The sequence below is a fragment of the Pezoporus occidentalis genome, unplaced genomic scaffold (assembly GCF_034315485.1).
Source record: "Pezoporus occidentalis ecotype Australia unplaced genomic scaffold, CSIRO_AGI_Poc_V1 ctg709, whole genome shotgun sequence".
Classification (NCBI taxonomy): domain Eukaryota; kingdom Metazoa; phylum Chordata; class Aves; order Psittaciformes; family Psittacidae; genus Pezoporus; species Pezoporus occidentalis.
In genome coordinates this window covers 1-23,468 of record NW_026916061.1, presented here as the reverse complement: position 1 = coordinate 23,468, position 23,468 = coordinate 1, and the positions used below count along the sequence as shown (strand labels likewise).

At 57.7% G+C, this 23,468-nt stretch overlaps 2 protein-coding genes across 3 annotated transcripts; both read left to right on the top strand.

The window, feature by feature from the left end:
* The first annotated feature begins 1,045 nt into the window (after positions 1-1,045).
* PIP5K1A (phosphatidylinositol-4-phosphate 5-kinase type 1 alpha) lies at positions 1,046-13,263 on the top strand. 2 transcript variants are annotated; one of them, XM_062642389.1, is made up of 15 exons: positions 1,046-1,185; positions 1,620-1,709; positions 3,753-3,883; positions 4,266-4,383; positions 5,318-5,470; positions 6,280-6,579; positions 7,084-7,289; positions 7,706-7,789; positions 8,425-8,473; positions 8,868-8,952; positions 9,220-9,357; positions 9,975-10,104; positions 11,056-11,136; positions 12,183-12,267; positions 12,730-13,263. In XM_062642389.1, the coding sequence occupies exons 2-15, from the start codon at positions 1,620-1,622 to the stop codon at positions 12,730-12,732; spliced, it is 1,653 nt and encodes a 550-aa protein (XP_062498373.1). In that variant the 5' UTR covers positions 1,046-1,185; the 3' UTR covers positions 12,733-13,263. The 2 variants fall into 2 exon arrangements, with proteins under 2 accessions (XP_062498373.1, XP_062498374.1); XM_062642390.1 differs by lacking the exon at positions 11,056-11,136.
* A 3,471-nt stretch (positions 13,264-16,734) lies between these two features.
* Positions 16,735-23,049, top strand: PSMD4 (proteasome 26S subunit ubiquitin receptor, non-ATPase 4). The gene is made up of 10 exons (XM_062642391.1): positions 16,735-16,852; positions 18,301-18,441; positions 18,916-19,030; positions 19,579-19,665; positions 21,244-21,312; positions 21,501-21,716; positions 21,800-21,908; positions 22,319-22,450; positions 22,677-22,744; positions 22,853-23,049. The coding sequence occupies exons 1-10, from the start codon at positions 16,827-16,829 to the stop codon at positions 23,018-23,020; spliced, it is 1,131 nt and encodes a 376-aa protein (XP_062498375.1). The 5' UTR covers positions 16,735-16,826; the 3' UTR covers positions 23,021-23,049.
* Positions 23,050-23,468: the final 419 nt, after the last annotated feature.

Here is a 23,468-nt window from a genome sequence, read left to right as displayed (position 1 = left end):
GTTCCAACCCCCTGCCATGGGCAGGGACACCTCACACTAAACCATGGCACCCAAGGCTTCATCCAACCTGGCTTTGAACACCGCCAGGGATGGAGCATTCACAACCTCCCTGGGCAACCCATTCCAGTGCCTCAGCACCCTCACAGGAAAGAATTTCCTCCTTAGATCCAATCTAAACTTCCCCTGTTTCAGTTTGAACCCGTTACCCCTTGTCCTGTCACTACAAGGTCCCTGCATGGCAGCTCTTGGCCTCTCTGGGCTCGGTCTGCCTGGTGGATCTGGGGTGCAGACACATGGTAGAGGGCAGGGTCTGTACCAAAAACCCTGGGTAGGAATCGAGGCCTAAGAGAGAGGAGCTGGTCCATCACCTCCCGGTGCTGGGTAATGGATGGCAGGAACCCTGCAAAGCCACCCAAGCCCACTGAAGGCGGCTGATGCCCCCTCTGAAGGCACAAGCACACAGGTTATGTTCCTTAACTAAAAAGGACGTGGAACTGTTGGAACAAGTCCAGAGGAGGCCACGAGGATGAGCAGGGGCTGGAGCAGCTCCTGTATGGAGACAGGCTGAGGAAGTTGGGGCTGTTCAGCCTGGAGAAGAGAAGCTGTGGGGAGACCTCAGAGCAGCTTCCAGTGTCTGAAGGGGGCCTATAGGGATGCTGGGGATGGACTCTTCATTAGGGACTGTAGTGATAGGACAAGGGGTAACAGCTTAAAACTTAAACAGGGGAAGTTTAGATTGGATCTAAGGAGGAAATTCTTTCCTGTGAGGGTGCTGAGGCACTGGAATGGGTTGCCCAGGGAGGTTGTGAATGCTCCATCCCTGGCAGTGTTCAAGGCCAGGTTGGACGAGGCCTTGGGTGCCCTGGTTTAGTGTGAGGTGTCCCTGCCCATGGCAGGGGGTTGGAACTGGATGATCTCAAGGTCCTTTCCAACCCGAACTATTCCATGGTTCTGAGTGAGTTTGGCTGCAGGCAGGCAGCAGAGCAGCGTTTCCTTGGGGCTCCCTGCCGGGAGAGGAGAAGCTGGGAGTGAGTCAGTGCTGGTTTGTGAGTCAGTGCTTTTGGGATGCAGAGCAGGCCCTGTGAGAGGCCTTTTGGGGCTGCGTAATCACGATGACCCCCTTCTAATTGTGCCTTTCTCCTTTTGGCAGGATCATCTACTTTCAAGAAGTCCCTCACCCCCGAGGTAAGGCTCTGACCAAGGCGCTTTGTTCCCTGGCTGAGGCAAGGGAATCCTGGACCCACCTTCTCTTTTTCCAGTCCCATTGGAGTCAGGAGCGAGCCAGGCTCCGAGCTGGGAGTGCTGCAGGTGCTGCTCACTGGAGGAATGTGAGCGTTGCTCCTTCCCAAGGGAATCTCTGCTTAAAACCCAGCTTCTCCTGGGACCGAGCGGTTCTTGGGCCACCAAAACACCGCAGGGGTGTGCTGCGAGCGGGAGCTTTTGACTGAGAAACAAACCCATCCATGGTCTTGCATGGAGGTGTTTGTGATGAGATGGCCAGCCTCAAGCACATAGGGTTCACTCAGTCCTTTGAAGGTCCTTGGCTTTGAGCAGGGGGCACTTCACAGGTTCCATCTGGGTTTTACATCCTTGCTTCTTACCTCTTCCCCCATCCCTAGATGCCAGGTGCTTCCGGGCAGCCAGGCTCACAGACCATAAAGAAAGGGCACAGAGGAGTGGACTCCACGGGTGAGACTACCTACAAGAAGGTGAGTTCCCTCTGGCACTCATTTCCCTGCTGTTCTCCTCAGCAGGGTGTCCCATGAGGTTCCTCTTAGATGCTGGCTGACCCCTGGGACAGTCACTGAAGGCAACCCCAGGGGAAAGCAGCCAGAAGAGTGGAGCTGGGCTGCTCAGCTTCCCTTCTGCAGCCTCCTAAAGAGGGGATTGCTTTTAAACCCTCCCCATCAGCAACACTTCTGAGGCCTCTTCTGGCTTTTGGGTGCTTTCTGTGCTCTGTGGGCACGAGGGTTTCTGTAGCTCTTGTGGTATTGCTGGAATCTGCTTTACAAAGGGGAGATTGAGTGTTTCTAAAGAGCCTCTTAACGTGTGTGGATTGGGGATGCTGCTTCCTGTCTGGGGGACGTGGGAGGTTGGGCCAACATCCTCTGAAGCCAGGCTGACTTCGAGGTGTAGATGAAATGGGTAATGGCTCCAGAGGGGCACTTCAGGGCATCGTGGAAGCCAAGCTTCTGGTCCAGTCCGGATGTGTCTCCGTGTGTCCATTGGGAGTCAGAGTGGGAGGGATTGCAGTAGTGTTTGTGATCCTGCCCTTTCTCCATCCCTGCCTTTTCCAGGGCTGGGAAGTTGGTTGTTAAAACGCTTTGCCCTGTGAAGGTGATGGTGAGCACGCTATTGTGGGCCTGATAGAATGCTTGTGCCTTGGCAACCCGCCCCTGTGGCTCTGTGTCCCCAAACAAGGCAGCATTGCTGTGCCCTGCTCTTTCTCAACCAGTTTTAAGCAGGGCAAGGTGAGCCGAGACCTGTTTGCAAGCATCTTGAGCCTTTAGAGGGCAGGGAATGAAAGCAGAATCAATCCTGCTGAAGTAAATACCGGGTACAGCTCAAGTAGAACAGGACATTAGCAACAAGGTGGAGTCACTGCCAGCTTTTGTTGCTTTCTCTGCAGGGAGCTGGGGGCAGGACTCTTGCTGCTGTGCTGACAAAGCCACTGAAGTGGGGCAGATGCTCCCATTTGTTTTAAAGGTTTCATGGAGGATGTGCCTGGGGAAAGCACTTGGGATGTTTGTCCCCCGGACACGGCAGTGGCCTGTGCTGCCAGATGCTTTGATCTAGGGCGATGTCTCCCATCTGGCAGGGCCTGGCCTTTGTTTAGCTGAAGGAAACAAACCCTGATGAGTTGGCTCCCGAGGCCTGGATCTCGTTCTGGGTCTCGTGGCTTTATGTACAAGCCAAGTGGAAGGTCCGTGAGCTGCAGTGCACAAATCCAAGGCTGCACCTGCTCTGCAGAGCTTGTACCTCCATGCTTCAGGACCTGCCAGGCCATAGTAACTCCAGGGTGTTGAGCACACCTCTGGGCTGCTGTGCTGCTGGTCAGAGCCTGGAGCACGTCTCAGTGCTCTGAGATGAGAGCAAGTGTTTCGCAGGCAGAAGAGGACTCAATGTGAGTCGCTGTTGCAGGAGCACAGCCCTGCATTGTTCTTGGGTTCATGGCTTTGCTCCCTATCTAAGAATGCCAATGAACTCCTCAGGGTTAAAGAGCCACGACCCAGCAAGGGAGGCAGAGGCAAGGACGTGGCAGCACCAAAGAGAAGCATGCCTTGTGTGCTGGCCATGCCTGCCCTGTCCTGTAGAAGACCTGAGTCTGTGCCCAAGCTGGGGAAGAGCAAGCTTCCAAGGGTATAGTTCCAAGATCAAGGTGGCAAGAAGTGTGCTTATTCATGGAGGGAGAAGGTAATCTGCCCCTGGAGATCTTCCCCCTCTGACTGCAGGACACGCAGGTGGGGGCTATGAAATTCAGTCCTTTTTAGGGTGTTGAGGTTTCAGTTCACGTCCTTTATGGCTCCACCACCCAGAGCACAGGCATCAAGCAGGATGCTGTCAGGGATGTAGGGGTGTGATGCCAAAGTGATGTTAGTCAATGAGAGAGAAATGACAGAAGCTGGAAGCAGTAGGTGTAAAATACCCCAGCTATAGCACTGGTTTAGAGTGGGGGCTCTCTTTTAACTCCTTTCCTTCCCATTTCCAGTCTGCTGCTCCGTGTTGTCTAACTCCTTTCTCTGCCCCTCCAGACAACATCATCTGCCTTGAAGGGTGCCATTCAGCTGGGCATTACACACACAGTTGGGAGCTTGAGCACCAAACCCGAAAGAGACGTTCTCATGCAAGATTTCTACGTAGTAGAAAGCATTTTCTTCCCCAGGTTGGTGCTTGCTTCCTTCTCTTTTCAGTGGGAGTGAGTAGCAACATCGGCTCCTAACCCTGCTTGCACACGAGGGAGCCCCACCAAACCAGGACAGTTGAGTGCAGGAGTGAGCACAGGACTCCTGTGTACAGGCCAAGGCTGGCTCCTGCCTGGTTCTGCCTGAAGAGCCCTGGTTCTTCCCTCTCTGTGTCCATCACTGATGCTGTGAGCCATGGCAGGCCTGCCGCTGGGTTTGCCTGCGTGTGTCCCGTTCTTGTGGGTGCTTTCCGGCCCTTGGGCAGGTTAGAAGCAGCTCCCCTGGAGGTGTTTGCACTGAGGGCACTTCCTTAAGCAGTGTTCCAAATGGCAATACCTGTGTGTGTGCTTCCCCCCTGCCCAGTGAAGGGAGCAACCTGACCCCAGCTCACCATTACAACGACTTCCGATTCAAAACCTACGCTCCAGTGGCCTTCCGCTATTTCCGGGAGCTGTTTGGGATCCGACCGGACGACTACCTGGTGAGCTGGGGGAGAGGCTGAGAGCAGCCCTGAGGAGAAGGACTTGGGGGTGTTGGCTGATGAGAAACCGAACATGAGCTGGGTTCAGGGAGCGCTCGCAGCCCAGAAACCAACCGTGTCCTGGGCTGCATCCAAAGGAGCGTGACCAGCAGGTCCAAGGAGGTGATCCTGCCCCTCTGCTCTGCTCTGGTGAGACCTCACCTGGAGCATTGGGTGCAGTTCTGGGGTCCTCAACATAAAAAGGACGTGGAACTGTTGGAACAAGTCCAGAGGAGGCCACGAGGATGAGCAGGGGCTGGAGCAGCTCCTGTATGGAGACAGGCTGAGGAAGTTGGGGCTGTTCAGCCTGGAGAAGAGAAGCTGCGGGGAGACCTCAGAGCAGCTTCCAGTGTCTGAAGGGGGCCTATAGGGATGCTGGGGAGGGACTCTTCATTAGGGACTGTAGTGACAGGACAAGGGGTAACGGGTTCAAACTGAAACAGGGGGAGTTTAGATTGGGTCTAAGGAGGAAATCCTTTACTATAAGGGTGCTGAGGCACTGGAATGGGTTGCCCAGGGAGGTTGTGAATGCTCCATCCCTGGTGGTGTTCAAGGCCAGGTTGGACAGAGCCGTGGGTGCCCTGGTTTAGTGTGAGATGTCCCTGCCCATGGCAGGGGGTTGGAACTGGATGATCTTCAGGTCCTTTCCAACCCAAACCATTCCATGATTCCATGATTGGTGCTCAGAGCAGGCTCCTGTTTGTGCTGTGCTCTGTGTGATGGGTGTCCTCTTCCCCTGCCTGAGCCGGGGGGGTGCTGGGAGGCCCCGCGGGCAGGCTCTGGGAGCACAGCAGTGGATGCCGTTTGTGACCCTGGGGTTTGCCCCTGGCCGTGTTGGACAGGAAGAGCCTTCACACCCATGCTTCCTGTGTGTCTCTGCCCTTGTCCTCCTCAGTACTCGCTCTGCAGTGAGCCTCTCATTGAGCTTTCAAACTCCGGGGCCAGCGGATCCCTCTTCTACGTGTCCAGCGACGATGAGTTCATCATCAAAACCGTGCAGCACAAAGAGGCTGAGTTCTTGCAGAAGCTGCTGCCTGGCTACTACATGGTGAGTCACTGGGGTGAGCCTGGGCCTGCAGGCTAGGGAAGGGTCCCTCGGGTGCACCGGGGTGACACAGCCACCCCTGTAACCGCCTGGTAGGCGGCCGATGTGTGCCCCAGCTGAGTGGCAGCTTCTCTCTCAGCTGGCCGAGGGTAAGCACGGTGTCTCCCTTTGCTCAAGCCTCCCCAGCTTAGCTGCTGTGTGAGTAAGCAGCAAACTCCTTCCTGCAATTTGTCTCTGACCCATTCAGCTGTGCAGAGAGGTTGTTAACAAGGGGAGGCATCACCCATCCGTGCCCTGTGTTCACCTGCCCTTGGTGGCAGTGGCTTTGCATCACTGCTGGCTCCCTTTCCATCCAGAAGCATGGGAATGGCTGAGGAAGTTGGGGCTGTTCAGCCTGGAGAAGAGAAGCTGCGGGGAGACCTCAGAGCAGCTTCCAGTATCTGAAGGGGGGCTATAGGGATGGTAGGGAGGGACTCTTCATTAGGGAATGGAGTGACAGGACAAGGGGTAACGGGTTCAAACTGAAACAGGGGAAGTTTAGATTGGATCTAAGGAGGAAATTCTTTCCTGTGAGGATGCTGAGGCACTGGAATGGGTTGCCCAGGGAGGCTGTGAATGCTCCATCCCTGGCGGTGTTCAAGGCCAGGTTGGATGAAGCCTCAAGTGAGATTTAGTGTGAGGTGTCCCTGCCCATGGCAGGGGGTTGGAACTGGATGCTCTCAAGGTCCTTTCCAACCCGAACCATTCCATGATTCTATGAATTCTGCATAACCAGGAGGGCTTTGAAGGTGTTTCTGTCTTGGGTCTTTCAGAATCTGAACCAGAACCCAAGGACGCTGCTGCCAAAGTTTTACGGCCTCTACTGTGTCCAGGCTGGGGGCAAGAACATCCGCATTGTTGTGATGAACAACCTGCTGCCCCGCTCTGTCAAAATGCACCTGAAGTACGACCTCAAGGGCTCCACCTACAAGCGCCGAGCGTCCCAGAAGGAGAGGGAGAAAGTCTTCCCCACATACAAGGACTTGGATTTTATGCAGGACATCCCCGACGGCCTCTTCTTAGACTGTGACATGTATAATGCCCTGTGCAAAACGTTGCAAAGAGACTGTTTGGTAAGTGAAGGGATGGTGTGGAGATCCTTTCCCATGAAAGGAGGTGGCAGCTCCACCCTTGGAGCCTCTGCCTGTTCACTGGGAGAGCCTGTGTTGTGTAGTGGTCATGGTATGGACAAGCAGGACCTTGGCTCTGGTTTTGTTCAGTACTTCCAACCCGAATTAGACCCAGCACTGCCTCTAGAGGTGGAGGAAGCATCCTCTGCTGAGGTTGGGCTCTGGAGCAGGGCAGGCTCTGGGCAGCAGGGTTGGGCAGCTGTGGAGACCCTGCTGTTCTCCCCTGGTTTGAGTCCCTGTGTGCACAGGACCACGACCCATGGCTTTCCCCTCACTCCCTTTGGCGACTGTGGATGCATTAACATAGATGGATTAGACTGGAGATGAACTGGATTAAAAGGCATCACCTCAGGGCTCTAAGCACAACTGTTGACTATGCTTCTGCAACTGCTCTGACAGTGCCACTGCTTGTGCTGCTGACTGAGCTTGTGCTGCCTTCCTGCCCAGGTCCTGCAGAGCTTTAAAATCATGGATTACAGTTTGCTTGTTGCAATCCATAACATGGACCTGGCACAGAGGGAGCACGCCCTGGCCGACGGGACGTTGCAGGCTGACATGCGGCGACCCGCTGCCCAGAAGGCCCTTTACTCCACAGCCATGGAATCCATCCAGGGAGAGGCCCGGCGAGGTGGCACCATAGAAACAGATGACCAGTAAGTCTGTGTTGGGATTGCTCTTCCCAGTGAAACCCAAGCTTGGCTAACGGAGGTGGAACTTAGATGGGCTGCATGGGATTGCTGCCAGGCTGGTCTTGGTAGCAGATTTGTCTTTGATTTCCCTTCCTTAATGTGTAAAAGACTTTGTTCGTGCCTTCCAGGTTGTATTGAAGAGTTGGGGTTGATCTTCACTAACAATTGTCCCAGAGGGAAAAGAGGGGGGGCAGTTCTCAGGAGATTCAGCAGCTTAACTGGGGAGCATTTTGCTCTTCCCCAATCCACTGGGGGTGCCTCCTGCATGCTGGCGCCTGTTAAATAGCTCACACAGTGTTCAGCCCCTGCCAGGGTGCATGAGAGAGGCAGTGGGGGGTTGAGAACTCCCTGCTTCACGTGTGTGCCCTGTCCTCTTCTAGGATGGGAGGAATTCCAGCCCGCAACGCCAAGGGGGAGAGGCTCCTCCTGTACATCGGCATCATTGATGTGTTGCAGTCCTACAGGTAAGAAAGCCTTGAGAGCAGCTGTGTCACCCGGTGAAGACCACTTCACAGCCCGGGTTGCCCCTGCTTGGTTGTCACAATTGGCTTCCAAGTGGTTAAGGCACAAACTTCTTTACTACTTTCTATTTCCCTGACCTTGGGCATTTGGGGATCAGTTTCTGGGTCTTGTTTACTGGATTTGCTTCAAGTTCCTGGCATAGATTTGCTCTTGGGAAGTTGGTTTTGTGTGCTTGGTGCTTGTGCACAGGTGCTGTGCAGGAGGTGGCAAGTGACAGAACAAGTGGTGGCTTAAAATGGCCCTAACCACTTCTCCCTATAAAATGAAAGCTCGCTGTAAGGTTTACCTTTTCCTCTGTTTATACCAAAGCGCAGTGTGCAGGGGTTGCGTGTATAAAGCCTCTGCTAAATGTCCCTGCAAGTTCATTGTCCTTGATGATTAGGCCTGTGAAACTCTCCCTCTGGGAGGCTGAACCGTGCAGCCAGCCCTGGTGTGTGTGGGGGACAATGAAGAGGATCCCAAGCCGAAGCAGTCAGGGTTTGCAGTGTGTTGTGGCCAGGAGCCAGGGTCACTGCTGAGCGAGCCCAAAATGACACAGGGAGTGGGGACTTAGTGCAAAAACCCTTTCCTTTGTCAGACTTGTCAAGAAGCTGGAGCACTCCTGGAAGGCCCTCGTGCACGATGGGGTAAGTGGAGCAGCAGCCCTTTGAACTTGCTTAGCAGCCGTGCCAGTGTCTTTATTAAGCTGTGCCTGCTGCCCTTGCTCCTGAGATCCTGGGTTCCCAAGGGGGGTGGGTGTGTTTGCCCTCTTTCTATGTCAGGGTATGTTCTAGGTACTAGCACAAGGGTTGCTCTTGGTGATGCTGGTCATCTCCATACTCATTAAGGAGTATTAATTGCTTTGGATTCAGTGCCCACTGCTTGTAGCTACTGCGCTTCTCACAGCTGCTAGTGAGAGCGACTGAGGAGCCCTGCCTGGTCCCAGTCCAGCCCAGCCCTGTGTGTTCCAAGGCTGACAGCCCGAGGTGCTCCTGTTCACCTCGGTCACTCACTAAACCAGGTTCTTTCTTGGACTTCCAGGACACTGTATCCGTGCACAGACCCAGCTTCTATGCCGAGAGGTTCCAACGGTTCATGTGCAACACGGCGTTCAAGAAAATACCCTGTAAGTACCTGGGCACAGCTGAGCTCTTGGCCGTTGCCGTGGTTTCTGGCTTCTGTAGCTTGGGAAGCTTTAGGAATTCTCTCGTGCTGTGTCGCATCTTCCTGCCTCCCGGATTGTTCTTGCCTCAGAGATGTGACCCGACAGGAGCTGTGTCATCCCTCAGCTTGTTCCTTTGGGGCACAGCTCCGGGGCCGGGCTATCACTGCAAAGTCTCTTCCTCCTTCCTGAAGCTGTCTGAAAAGGGCTCTCTTGGCTTCTGTCTTTCAGTGAAGCCATCCCCGTCTAAGAAGAGCCGGTCCGGCGCAGCCGTCCCGCGGCGGAGCTGCCAAGGGGCAGTGCCTTCCCTGTCACACGTGTCCTGCGAGACGAAAGCACAAGTGACGACGGAGGCGGATGTGGAGCAAGGTTGGTGCCTGGGTTAAAAACCTGGAGAGCTCTTTCTCCAGCTTGGGTTTGTCTGCTGGAAGCTCTGTGAGACCCCTCCACGTTGGGTTGTGCTCTTGCTGGGGCTGGGGGGGGGGTGATTATTGTGGGTGCAGGAAACCAAATGGCTTTTGGCAGCCTGACACCAGAAGAAAGGCCCTGGAGGAGCAGCGAGCCCTGCAAAGGCTCTGCTGCTTCCAGGTGTTCTGTTGCAGCATATAAACCTTACCAGGATGAGACCAGATTGTGGAGGGGGGGAATCGTTAGCTCGTGTGTCCTCATGGAATCTTTCAGCCTTGTCCAAGCATCAGCTTGGCCCTTGCCTCCCGCTGGGAAGGGGGCTGAGGTGCTGTGGCAGTCCAGTGAGCCTCGTCTCTTCCCAACATGGGATCTGTGCCAGGGGAGAAGCAGGGTTAAGCACTTGTGTGGAGGCTTGCACTTGGAACAGAGAACTGCCTGCAGGGCTGGGGCTGCAGTGCCTGGGTGCCTCAGATGTCCGGGGTGGGATGCAGCACAGACCCCAACCCTTGGGCAGTGTGGGCGCTCGTGCCATAGGATCCTGCTTGTGCTGGTGATGGAACAGTCTGTGTTCAACTCAGGTTCCCACCTTGGTCGCCCAGATCTCCTGCCCAGGACCCTGCCAGTGGATGAAGCCAACAGCGATTCCATCGCAACGACCCTGTCCACATCCTCCTTGGGCAGCGGAGGCCTCAACTCGCCTGCAAACAGGTGAGGGCCCATGGCAGGCTGGTGGCTCCTGCAAGGCAGATCCAAGGCATGGGAGGACTTTGTGCTGCTCTGTGGATGTTCCTGGGGTTTGGCATGCTCGCAGAAACACCCGTTGGGGAGCTCTTGGTGTCGTGGGGCAAGTTCAGTGCCGTCGGTTCAAGCACGTGCAAGGGGGAAGCATCGTGTGTCTGTTACAGGTGATGTGATCTTGCATTGCTTGAGCTGTGTGAGGGTCCCGGTGGCTCTTAGTTCCTTGTGTGGTCTGTATTTAATGGCTTTGTTCTGGAGTCGAGGTAATTGTGCTAATTCAAGTGAGTTGGTGGAAGTGTCCCTGCTAAAATGTACGTGAAGAGCGCTGACGTGGTGCTGGGTGATGCTGACGTTGACCTTCCTGCTGCTCTCCGCAGAGGGTTGGGCTTTCCTGCAACTTAGGGTTGGCATGGAGCTCCTACAACCCCTCGGGAAAGGAGGCTGCAGGATGTGTGCAGCGTGGTTCAGTGTTGTCTCGGAAGCTGAAATGCATGGAGAGCCCTGAGGGAGCTGGGGGCTCTTGTTGAGTGGTCGATCTCTTGCTGGAGTGGTAAGGACGAGGAGGAGCTGTGGTCAGAGGATGATCCCTTTCATACAAGTTAACTTCTCTTCCTGGAAGCAATCAGAAAGAGTCTTCCCCAGTGCTGAGCTACTGCCTGCACCATGGCACAGCTGGAAGTGCCTGCACCATGGCACAGCTGGAAGTGCCTGCACCGTGGCACAGCTGCAAGTGCCAGCTCTCCCCTGAGCTGCAGGAGAATAAGATGCAGTTGTAATCAAGACCTCTTACTCCCTCTGTAAAACATGGAAACTTCTTGGTAGGGATCCGAAACCAGAGCTGCTCCTTTCCAGTAGGTCAGCATGCCTGAGGTGCTCCTTTGAACTTAACTGCGGGTCTCTCTCCCTTCAATCCCTGCGTAGGTCAGTGGGCGTGCAAGTGCATAAAGCTGACAGCTCAGCAAAGGATTTGACTAGGACAGCTCCTGGCATCTTCCTGCCTAGGTGAGGGGAGGACCCAGACTTTGCCTGCAACCTTCTCCTGTCCAGAGGCTGTCCTCAGTGAGGCTTTACACCGGGGGTCTGGCCTCGTGCTTGCTGCTGGCCAGTGCTTCCAGAGGCTCTGTGCAGTGGGTGCTGGAACGCAGGGTGTCCCTGTGCAAGGGCTCAGCCCTCCTTAGTGCATCTCTGTGTGGTGAAACCTCTCAGGATGGTGTCCTCCCCACCCTGCCCGGTGCTGAGCACCCTTCTTGGGCAAAGCACAGCTCCTGGTGGGTGAGATCAAACCCGCTGCACTTTTGTAACCTTGGTTGGTCCCCAAAGCTCTGCCAGCCCCGAGGAGGGGTGAAAGCAGCTTGTGGGTTTTGATTGAGAGCACTGGGATGTCCCAGCTTGGTCCTGGGCTCTTTGCTTGGCTTTTTTCTCTCTCCAGACTTGGCTGCTCTGGTGGGGTCTTCACCACCCTTACATCTCTGTAGCCCTGTGCCAAGGGGAGTGATCTCCCCAGGGTCTGCCCTTCTGAGGGTGCACACAGGGGGAAGGCAGGATGGGGCTCGCTCCAGAGCATCAGGTGCTCAGTGCACCCGGGTTGTATGTCCTTTTGTCAGGCTGCAGCTTGAGTTCAGAGCGTAAGAGGTTTGCCAGGGGCACTTTCAAACACAGGTTCCTCTGTCTGGAAAGGCTGAGACTTGCTGAGCTCCGTGCTTTGTCCTTCCTTTGTCCCTGGCCTGTTTTCACCCAGGACCATTCCTGTGTTGCTGAGGTGCTCCAAGACTTCTGTAAAGAGGTTGCTGGTGCTTTGCTGGACAAAAGCTCCTTGTTTCTAACAGCTGAAGTCATGTCAGGCCTGGCGGGCTGATCTTCTACGTGGTGGTTTGGGTGCCTGCCCTAGCAGGGATCGTGTTGCCTTGTGTTAAACCTGCCTTAAAAGCGCCTTTGTGCTGTGCTGGGACATCTCCTTGGCGAGCAGGCCAGGGAACGTGAGTGATGGAGAGCTCACCTTGAACAAGTGCTTTACAGGTCTCTCCCTTCTGTTTCCCCCTCCCCACCAGTGGCTCCCCAGGGCCTTCTGTACCCGAGCACTCTGCAGAGCTGAGAGAGCAGCTCGAAGACCTGCAGGAGACTGAGATAAGCTTTGTGAGTACTTCCCCGTTTAGGAGGAAAAGAGCAGCCTGGGAGGTGGAGGGAGAACTGGGGGAGGTCCCGTGGGCCCTGGCTGTGCTGGGAAGATGGGCACAGAGCGGGATGTGCCAGCTGACCAGAGCAGGAGCTCTTCATCCCTCTCTGGATTGTGAACGGTGCCGGGCACAAGTTCGTGTTAACCTGCTGCCCCAAGTGCCTTAGGTAAGCAAGAGGCAAAGCAGAGACACTGCTCTTCCCTGAGGGCTCAAAGTGGGTCCGATGGCACATAAAAGGGGTGAAGCTGCTCACAGACCCTCCTGTTGTAACGTAGGACGGGGGCTGGTTTAAACCTGAGCTCAACATCCCCTTCCCCTCTGCCTCTCCTGGGGTGGAGAAGGTTGAGGGGAAGACGAAGCAGGAGACCTCAGAGGAAGGCTTGAGCCCTCCCTGGCATCTCCCCCTCTTTTCTCTTCACAGTGAAGCAACACGGGATTGCTGCGATGGAAGCAGATGGTTCTGTTCCCTGCGTGGTCCGTGGAGTCTGACAGAGAATTCAGCCCCTGTTGCTGATTTATGTTTCCCTTTTTTATTCCTAAGTAATCTTACGTGGACAGAAACCCAAAGGCTGAAGGTTGGGCCACACTTAGCGGGATAGCATTAACCGAGAACCGAGCCAGCGCAGCTGAGCCTCGGACCCCTGAAGGTCTCCTTAGAGCAGAGCCCAGCGCTGCGTCCCTGCTGTCCTCCTTTGCTTGGAGCCTGGGGAGAGCAAGGGCGGCTGCCGGGAGGAGGAGGAAGAGGAGGAAGAGGAGGAACTGCTCTGCGGAAGGGACCCGACGTGCAGGAGGCGGCCGCTTCCCATGCGACCCCACAGAGGCGGCGAGGACAGGAGACTCTTTGGAGTGCCTGGGGTGGGCAGCGGGCACTGGAGCCTCGTTGGGGCCGTTTGCCCCGGAGCAGCACGGTTTGGTTTTGTACTTTAGCCACGTTTTTAATTTAAGTGTTTCTCTGGATTCGGTCCCTGCCCTCCTTCCTGCTCCCGCAGTGTGCTCGTGCTATTTTTAGTGGGTGGTTTTTTTTACCAAATAGGGGTTTTTGTGTTTTTTTTTTCTCAGTGCTCCACCAGAAAGCACCCGCTGTGACTGAGGCAGAAAGGGGCAGCAGGCGCTTCACTGCCTGTGCACGAGCTCCTCTCTCCCGGCTGCTGCCCCCTCCTGTGCAGCCTTGCAGCGCCGCGTTGCTCAGAGGCCTTTGAATGTACGAAGCTTTTTTGGGGCTCGGGGAGCTTTTGGATTCCTTTGGGCCCTGGGGTTTTTAAACGAGGCCCCTTTGGCCCTTCCCTGCCCGCAGTGGAGCCGCAGCCGAGGGGGAGAGCTCTGCTGAGGGGCACTTTTATAGGGGTATTTCTTAAGCAACCGGACCAAACCCAACGTGCTCCGTTCCGTTCCCTTCCCCTGCCCTTGGCCCCGCGTGCGGATCCAGCCTGGTTTTTACGGCTCGGCTCCCTTTGGCTACCTTGCCTGTGTTGTAGCTGGGCCGCTCCTGGCAGCTTGGGGCAGGGATTCCCCCTCCGGTGGCACAGCTGCCCCACAAGCGTGGGGCAGTGGGAGTCTGGTTTCTTCTTAAGTAAAAGGCTGGAAGAAGGGGGGGGATTGTTCCGGGATGCCCGGCCCGCAGCGGGCGTAGCCTCCCAGCGATCCCGGAGCGGATGTGGGACTGAGCTTTAGGGTCACAGAGTGCTTTTTGAAGAGGGATGAAGTGATTCTTCCCTGTGTTCCTGATGGCTCAGAATCCTCAGGGACATTAAAGAAGTCATTTCAAGCTTACCCTCGTGGTAGCGCAAGGGGTTCCTCTAGGAACAACCAGCGATGGTTATGGAAACACGGAATGGCCAAAGGGAGGGTTTAGGTGATGGTCCAGAGCCAGGTCTCTTCCCACCTTCCACCGGAGCCTCTCGGCGCGGATGGGCCGCAGGCTGGTGGGGTTTTAGGGAAGCGTTTTCATTCTTTGCTCTTTTCCTCGCCTGTCCCTGCGTGTCCGGATGCCCAGCGCTGGCGTTGCCTGGACCCACGCAGGGTGCTGGGATGCTGAGGACAGGCACCGGCCCTAACCCGGGTCTCAAGGGCTCCTTGAACCTTTCCATGGCAATGGAACGTCGGGATGGGAGCCGGGAGCGGGGGGAAGCTCGGCTCGGGGCTGCCTGGGCTTGGCTCTTCCCTTGGCCCTCGCTGGGAGCTCCGCTGCCCCGTTACAGCCCAGGTAACTGTCTATATTAGACACTTGTTTCTTATCTTGCCCCCTAACCCCTTCTGTTTGTTTTTAACCAGGCGGGAAGAAGCCCAGATCTCAGCTGTTTTTCATGATGGAATATTTATGGAGTTGTATTTAAGTGTTTGTTTTCCTTTCCCTGGGGATAGTTATTCCTATGGGGTGGGGGGGGTGTTTCTGTATTGACCTCTGCTTTGTAATGGGTTTCCAGAACTGCTTTTTCTTCTTTGTGCGTGTTTCCAAGGGCTGGGGCTTGGGGGTTGTGACTCTTTAACCCCCCCCAGGTGCAAGGAGGGGGCTTTGCTTCTCCAGCCCCACCACTGTGGGAGCGGGCAGCAGTGGCCGCTGGAGCCTCTGGATCAGCGCGAGGTGATGGATCAGGGATGGACATGGGGGGATCGTGGTCACACATGGATGGATCATGGTCACACATGGATGGACATGGGGGGATCATGGTCACATATGGATGGATTGTGGTCACACATGGATGGACATGGATGGATCATGGTCACACATGGATGGACATGGGGGCATCATGGTCACACATGGATGGACATGGGGGGATCAGGGATGGACATGGGGGCATCATGGTCACACATGGATGGATCATGGTCACACATGGATGGACATGGGGGGATCATGGTCACACATGGATGGATCGTGGTCACACATGGATGGATCATGCATAAATCGTGGATGGATCCTGGTCAGACATGGATGAACATGGATGGGTATGAATGGATCATGGATATGAATGGATCATGGATGGATGTGGATGGATAATGGTCAGACATGGATGGATGTGGATGGATCATGGTCAGACATGGATGGATGTGGATGGATCATGGGTGGATGTGGATAGATCATGGATATGAATGGGTCATGGTCAGACATGGATGGATCATGGATGGATGTAGATGGATCATGGATATGAATGGATCATGGATGGATGTGGATGGATAATGGTCAGACATGGATGGATGTGGATGGATCATGGTCAGACATGGATGGATGTGGATGGATCATGGGTGGATGTGGATAGATCATGGATATGAATGGGTCGTGGTCAGACATGGGTGGATCATGGATGGATGTAGATGGATCATGGATATGAATGGATCATGGATGGATGTGGATGGATAATGGTCAGACATGGATGGATGTGGATGGATCATGGGTGGATGTGGATAGATCATGGATATGAATGGGTCGTGGTCAGACATGGGTGGATCATGGATGGATGTAGATGGATCATGGATATGAATGGATCATGGATGGATGTGGATGGATAATGGTCAGACATGGATGGATGTGGATGGATCATGGTCAGACATGGATGGATGTGGATGGATCATGGGTGGATGTGGATAGATCATGGATATGAATGGGTCGTGGTCAGACATGGGTGGATCATGGATGGATGTAGATGGATCATGGATATGAATGGATCATGGATGGATGTGGATGGATCATGGTCACACATGGATGGATGTGGATGGATCATGGATATGAATGGATCATGGATGGATGTGGATCGATCATGGTCACACATGGCTGGTCCATGGATGGGTGTGGATGGATCATGGATGGATCATGGTCACACATGGCTGGTTCATGGATAGGTGTGGATGGATCATGGATGGATCATGGTCACACATGGATGGATCATGGATGGATGTGGATGGATCATGGTCACACATGGATGGATCATGGTTCAGACATGGATGGATCATGGATGGATCATGGTCACACATGGATCATGGTCAGACATGGATGGATCAGGAATGGATGTGGATGGATCATGGTCACATGGATGGATCATGGTCACACATGGATGGATGTGGATGGATGTAGATAGATCATGGTCACGAATGGATGGATGTGGATGGATCATGGTCACACATGGTCACACATGGTCACACACGGTCCTTCACGGCTGGGACCACAGCAGGGCCCAGCCCGGCCCCGGGAGCAGCTCGCTCCGTGCGTGACCGTTGTCCTTTCGGCTCTGTAGCGCTTGTGGCCTCGTCCGACCCGCACAATACAAACCCGTGCTGCTGGCCCGCTGCTCCTGCGCCTCTCTGCGGGGACGGGAACGGGAACGGGAATGGGAATGGGAACGGGAACGGAACCGAACGCGACCGGGCCTTTCCGGGACTACACCTCCCAGCATGCCCCTCACCTCCTTCCGCCGCTCACCTCTCAAGACGGGAAGCGGGGATTGGCCAGTAGCGTGGAGCCAACCCACGGGCGCCTTGTTGGCGGTGCTCGGTGCCCGGTGCCGGTGCGGAGGAGCGGCCGGCAGGATGGTTCTGGAGAGCACCATGGTCTGGTGAGCGCGGCCCCCTCCCCGCCCCGCCCCGCACCGGGGCTCCGCCACCGCTCGGAGCGAGCCCGAGCCCCCGCGGCCGGCCCGGGGCTCCGCCGCCTTTCCCTGAGTCATCGCGGGCCTGGAGCGGGGTGAAGGGGCAGGGATGGAGGCCCTTGGGGGGGGGTTGGGGTCTGCCGGTGCCGCCTCCTCGTCCGTCCCTGCCCTGCCGTGGGGCGGTGGTCACGGAGCGGGGGGAGCCCTTCCCTTGGCGTTAAAGCTCCACGGGAGCCCTTCCCCTGGGCCTAAACCGGGCGCCCAAGCCCTTCTTCAACCGCTGCTCGCTTTCCCCAAGGCTCCGTAGGAGGAAGGGTTTGGGGTCGGATGGAGCCGTGGGGAGGGATCGGGGAGCGGTGGGGAGGGATCGGGGAGCGGTGTGGGGGGAGCGTGGAGCTGTGGGGGGGGGATCGGGGAGCGGTGGGGAGGGAGCGTGGGGCGGTGGGGAGGGAGCGTGGGGCGGTGGGGGGGGATCGGGGAGCGGTGTGGGGGGAGCGTGGAGCTGTGGGGGGGGATCGGGGAGCGGTGGGGTTGGATCGTGGAGCCGTGGGGAGGGATCGGGGAGCGGTGTGGGGGGAGCGTGGGGCGGTGGGGAGGGATCGGGGAGCGGTGGGGAGGGAGCGTGGGGCGGTGGGGAGGGATCGGGGAGCGGTGTGGGGGGAGCGTGGGGCGGTGGGGAGGGATCGGGGAGCGGTGGGGAGGGAGCGTGGGGCGGTGGGGGGGGAGCGTGGGGCGGTGGGGAGGGATCGGGGAGCGGTGTGGGGGGAGCGTGGACCAGTGGGGAGGGAGCGTGGGGCGGTGGGGAGGGATCGGGGAGCGGTGGGGAGGGATCGGGGAGCGGTGGGGAGGGATCGAGGAGCGGTGGGGAGGGATCGGGGAGCGGTGTGGGGGGAGCGTGGGGCGGTGGGGAGGGAGCGTGGAGCTGTGGGGGGGGATCGGGGAGCGGTGTGGGGGGAGCGTGGGGCGGTGGGGAGGGAGCGTGGAGCTGTGGGGGGGGATCGGGGAGCGGTGTGGGGGGAGCGTGGGGCCGTGGCGGTGGGGTTGGATCGTGGTGCGGCCGCTGCCCGCGGGCGCTGAGGGGCACTGCTGCTCCTCGCTGGGAGGCTGCGGGCCGGGGCGGAGGGCGCTGGGAAAGCCGCGTTCCGCCCTGCTGGAGACCCCTTGGCAGAGACGGACACGGAGCTTTGCGCTGCCCAGGGGAGGTGCTGCGGCAGCGGGGGTCCAGCTCCCTTCAGCAAGGAACGGGAGCTTCCAGCTCCCGGCGTTTGCCCTGCGAGGCAGAGCTCTGGGGATGCAGGGGGGATCCATCCTGCCCTGGGACACATCCGTCACCACCGGCGTGGGTCCCAAACCCCACCCTCGGGGGCTGCACCTCCACTGAGACCCCCCCCCCCCTCTGTCCCTCTCTGTTCCAGCGTTGACAACAGCGAGTACATGAGGAACGGGGACTTCCTCCCGACCCGCCTGCAGGCCCAGCAGGACGCTGTCAACATCGTGTGCCACTCGAAGACCCGCAGCAACCCCGAGAACAACGTGGGGCTCATCACGTTAGCCAAGTATGCTCCTTGGGGCGGGGGGTCCGCGGTGATCCTGGTGCTGAGGAGCGCACCCATGAGAGGGCTTGGAACACGGGGCAGCAACAGCACAGTCTGAAACCAAACCCATCCTGGGAGGACTGGGACGAGGAAAGCCGGGTCCTGCCCGGTCTCTTGCTTGTTGGGCTCGCTCCTGCGATGCCAGGGTGGGCTGTGGAGGCTTTTCTCTCTCAGGAGCTCCCTGCCAGACCTGTTCCCTTGTGGCCCTAAGGGTGGTTAAATAAGGGCTGAGCTGCCACTGCAGCTCCCACATGGCCCCAGGAGGGGGATTGCTCCGTTCTCCTGTGGAAGTCCAGGGCCTGTGAGCTCCCTCTTAGGCAGAGTCCCTTAAAATGGGCTGGGGCGGGGGCCAGGGTGTGCAGGGAGGGCTCTCCCCCCTGTGGCAAATAGAAGGTTTCACAAAGAGTGGCTGAAGGAAGTGTGTTTGCGCCGCAGTAACTGTGAGGTGCTGACCACGCTCACGCCGGACACGGGACGGATCCTCTCAAAGCTACACACGGTGCAGCCCAAAGGGAAGATCACCTTTTGCACAGGGATCCGAGTGGCTCACGTAAGCGGCTTCCCAGGGGCAAGTCTGCTCCTTCCTCTGTCGTTGCTTTTGCCTCACTGCGTCTCTCACGTTCCCCGTCCGGTGCGTGGCTCAGCGGCAGAAATCTTGTTCTCCCCCTGCTCTGCTGGGCACATCAGTTTGGTTTTGCCTCACTTTCCCTGCCTGCAGATGAAAGCCCCGGGAGGAAACCCAGTCTAAAAGCTCACGAGTTTTATAGCCCGGCCCTGGGTTGCTTTGGAGGAACCCGAAATGCAGCTGAGCTGCAGAGCCCTTCCCACCCCGAGGAGAGCGGCCCCCAGGCCGGGGCCACCTCTTTGCCCTGTTTTCTTGCTCTGCCAACAAAGTGCTCCCAGCAGAGCCGTGACTTCCAGAGCAGGGAGGCCCCTGGGCCCTGCTGCTTGAGGGCACTTGGGGGCTTGCTGCTGAGAGCTCTCTCCTGGCACTCAGCTGAAGCCTTCCTGCGCAGCGGGAGAAGGATCAGGGTGACAGCTGGTCACCTCTTTGCCTGCAGGTTGCTCCTCAGGTACAATAGAGCTTCTGTCTTGCAGCTGGCTTTGAAGCATCGCCAAGGCAAGAACCACAAGATGCGAATCATTGCCTTTGTGGGGAGCCCTGTGGAAGATAACGAGAAGGATGTGAGTAATGGGTAAAGGAGAGCGGGGTGGGTGGGGGATGCTCTGCACTCCACTTGCAACCACACATTTGCTTGCCCTGTATTGGGGTAAGGCTTTATACCCCAGAGCAGAGCAGCTCTCAGCTGGGAGCAGAAGGAGGGCCAGATCCCTGGGCACAGCCAGGCCTGAGCCAAGGGCAGAGATCCATAGCTCCCAAAGAGAGCTTGCACTGCGACCTGCACCTCCTGCCTTGTGGCTGTCACATAAAGCACTCCGGGCTTTTTGCCTGGGGAGCTAGGGGAGGAAATCCATGTTCCTGTGCAGAAACGTTGCCCTCAGCCTTGGGAAGGTGCTGTTGTGTTGGCATCTGAATTAACTCGGCTGAAGTTAATGCAGGTGTTCTGGGTCTCTTGGAGAGAACAGGTCGGGAACAGGAGGAGGTGCTGCCCGTCCCAGGCTCCTGCTGTGCCCATTGATGGGGATAGCTCCTGGCTTGGGCAGGAACAGGTCCCTCTTGCTGCCTCGCAGGGCCTTGGGCACTGTGCCCTTGGAGAGATAAAATACCTCAAACGCTTTCCTGCAGGGAGGCCTTGAAAGTGGGAAGCTGATTTTGAGCTTTGGGCCTCCAGGACTGAATTCCTTAGGGCTGCTGTCTGGTTTTGATGAGCTCAACGTGCCTGTCCTGGGTTCAGCAGCAGCAGTCATTTGTCTCTTTCTTAGCAGCTGGTGCAGTGCTGTGGTTCTGACTTTCAGCCTGGGAGCAGCGCTGATGACACCGATGGTTTTGGTTGGTCGGAGGGACCATTACTTAGCAACAAGGACTTTGTGAGCCTCATGCTCTGCCAGGGAGGGGAGGAAGCAGAGGCAGGACACCTGACCCAACCTAACCGTACCACAGCACGTCATACCAGTATATAAACGGGGGGCAGTTACCCAGAAGGCCCAGATCACTGCTGGGGTCGGGCTGGGTATCGGTCGGCGGGTGGTGAGCGGTTGTATTCTCTTCCCTTGTTGTTTCCCTTATCGTTATTGTCCCCGGTGGCAGCAGCAGTGGTTTGTGTTAGACCTTAGCTCCTGGGCTGTTCTTATCTCAGCCCATGGCAGGTACAGTCTGTCCATTCTCCTCCCCATCCCTCCGGGAGAGGGTGGAGGAAGGTGGGGAGCGAGCGAGCGGCTGCGTGGCTCTCACTTACCGGCTGGGTTCAAACCACAGCGGCCCGCGCTGGGCTCTGAGGGCTTCCTGAGCCTCGGCTGCCAGGATCTCTTTTTCAGTTGGGGTACAGCCGGCCTCGGATCCTCTGTATCCCCGACTCCAAAAGTCGAGGGGTCGACCTCGAGTCAGGTGTCCTGGCTCTGCTTCCTCCTGGCTTCCCCTGCTCCCTGGCAGAGCGTGAGACTCACAAAGTCCTTGGTCAGAGTCAACATTACTGAGCAGCAAGTAAAACCCTCACTGTTATCAGTGCTGCTCCCAGGCTGAAAGTCAAACCCACAGCGCTGCACCAGCTACTAAGAAGGAGAGAAATGACTGCTACTGCTGAGCCCAGGGCAGTGCCTAAGAGCCAAAATCCAAGCTAATGCCATGGTGTCTTCTCGCTGCAGCTGGTGAAACTGGCGAAGCGTCTGAAGAAAGAGAAGGTCAACGTGGACATCATTAATTTTGGAGAAGAGGTGAGCCTTGTGCCATGCTTCTGGCGTAAGATCAAGGCGGGATTTGAATCCCTCCCGCCCCAGAGCCCTTATTCAGGCACCGGAGGATATGAAGAGCTCTCTGAGCCTCGATCTCCTCAGCAGTTGCGCCAGTGGAGAGTCCCGTGTCCAGGCAAAGCTCTAACCCCAGCCTTCCTCTTCGCCCCTAGGAAGCCAACACAGACAAGCTGACTGCCTTCATCAACACCTTGAACGGCAAGGATGGCACCGGCTCCCACCTGGTGACGGTGCCACCGGGGCCCAGCCTGGCTGATGCCCTCATCAGCTCCCCCATCCTGGCCGGGGAAGGCGGTGCCATGCTGGGCCTGGGCGCCAGCGATTTCGAGTTTGGAGTGGACCCCAGTGCAGACCCGGAGCTGGCGCTGGTGAGCGATGGGGACGTGGAGGGTGGCTGTGGGCTGAGCCTGCCCTGCCTGCCTCAGCTCGTTGCCTGGCCCCGTCTCTGCAGGCTCTGCGTGTCTCCATGGAGGAGCAGAGGCAGCGGCAAGAGGAGGAGGCCAGGAGGGCTGCAGCTGCCTCTGCAGCTGAGGCTGGGATAGCGGCCACTGCTGGGGATGGTAAGGAGCTGGGCAGGGAATACCCCGGCAGGGTGTTCCCTGGGGATGGCTCCTGTGGCAGTAAGGCTGCCTGAGTGGGGGATGCAGCTCTGCTCCTGGCAGGGCCCTTCTGTGCGGTGTGGCAGCACCCAGAGCCGCTGGGGTGCGAGGCAGGAGCTGGGTTATGCCCCTGGCACCTCGGAGGGAGGCAGTTTACCTGCAGCGAGCTGAGGAACCACCTCTGCCTCTGCTGGAACTCCCAACTGCCCCATTCCTGTCCTGGGTATCCTGGGTAGTGTGTTCAGCGGCTCTGCTCCCGTCCCCTTCCCCAGTGATGCCACGTGTGTGGATGGAAACAGGGGTTGTGTGGGGCGCTGGACCCAGGGGGGCAGCCCCATTGCTGCTTCCTGAGCAGGGCTTTGGCTGTGCAGATTCGGACGATGCTTTGCTGAAGATGACGATAACTCAGCAGGAGTTTGGCCGGGCCGGGCTGCCCGACCTCAGCAGCATGACGGAGGAGGAGCAGATTGCTTACGCCATGCAGATGTCCCTGCAGGGAGCAGGTGAGTGCCTGGAGCCCATTCCCAAAGGAAGATTCCTGTGACTCCAGGAACGGAGCCACCGGCCCCTATGCCCAACCTGTCCCCAAGTGATGCTGGGACCCCAAACCTGGGCAGGGTCCAGCCCTCCCTGAACACTGGGGGACGGGTGCCAGGCTCGCTCCCCTGCGCCGTGGGCAGGCTGTGGGTGAGTGAATCCTCTGCCCCCACTGTCCCTCTCCTCCGACAGAGTTTGCCCAGGCGGAGGCAGCGGAAGTGGACAGCAGCACAGCCATGGACACCTCCGAACCCGCTAAGGTGCGCTTCCCATCCTATCCCTGTCCCCCTCCGTCCGCGAGGAGGAGGAAGAGGAGGATGAGGAGGTGACCCCGGCCTGTGCCCATCCCCTCCTCGCTGTCCCCGCAGGAGGAGGACGACTACGACGTGATGCAGGACCCCGAGTTCCTGCAGAGCGTGCTGGAGAACCTGCCGGGCGTGGACCCCAACAACGAGGCCATCCGCAACGCCATGGGCTCGCTGGCCTCGCAGGCCTCCAAGGAGAGCAAGGACAAGAAGGAGGAGGAGAAGAAGTGAGGGGCCGGGGGGGGGCTCTGCTCTCGGGGGGGGCAATAAAGGCTTCCATGGGCGGCGCTGTCCCGGCCTCGGTGGGGAGGGCGCGCCCCGAACACGTGCGCGGGGAAGCCCCGCCCCCTGCGCGCCCTCCCGCGGGATGTTTACCATGACGCCATGGGGCGGGGCTTGGCGGTTGATGGGCAGCAGCGGCAGCCAATCGGTGAGGGGGGGGCAATAAGGTTGGGGGCGTGGCTCTGTGGGGTCGGCCAATGGGGAGGCGAGCAGGTGCGTGAGTGGCGGGGACGTCATCAAAGGGGCTGAGCAGCAAATGGGAGGAGGTGGTTGAGGTCTTCGTACCAATGGGGATGGCGGGGGGGCGGGCCCTGCGCTTGAGCGGCAGCTCTCTGGCCCAATAGGAAAGCAACATCTGGGACACGCCCTGGCGGCCGTTCCTTGTGGCCAATAGCTG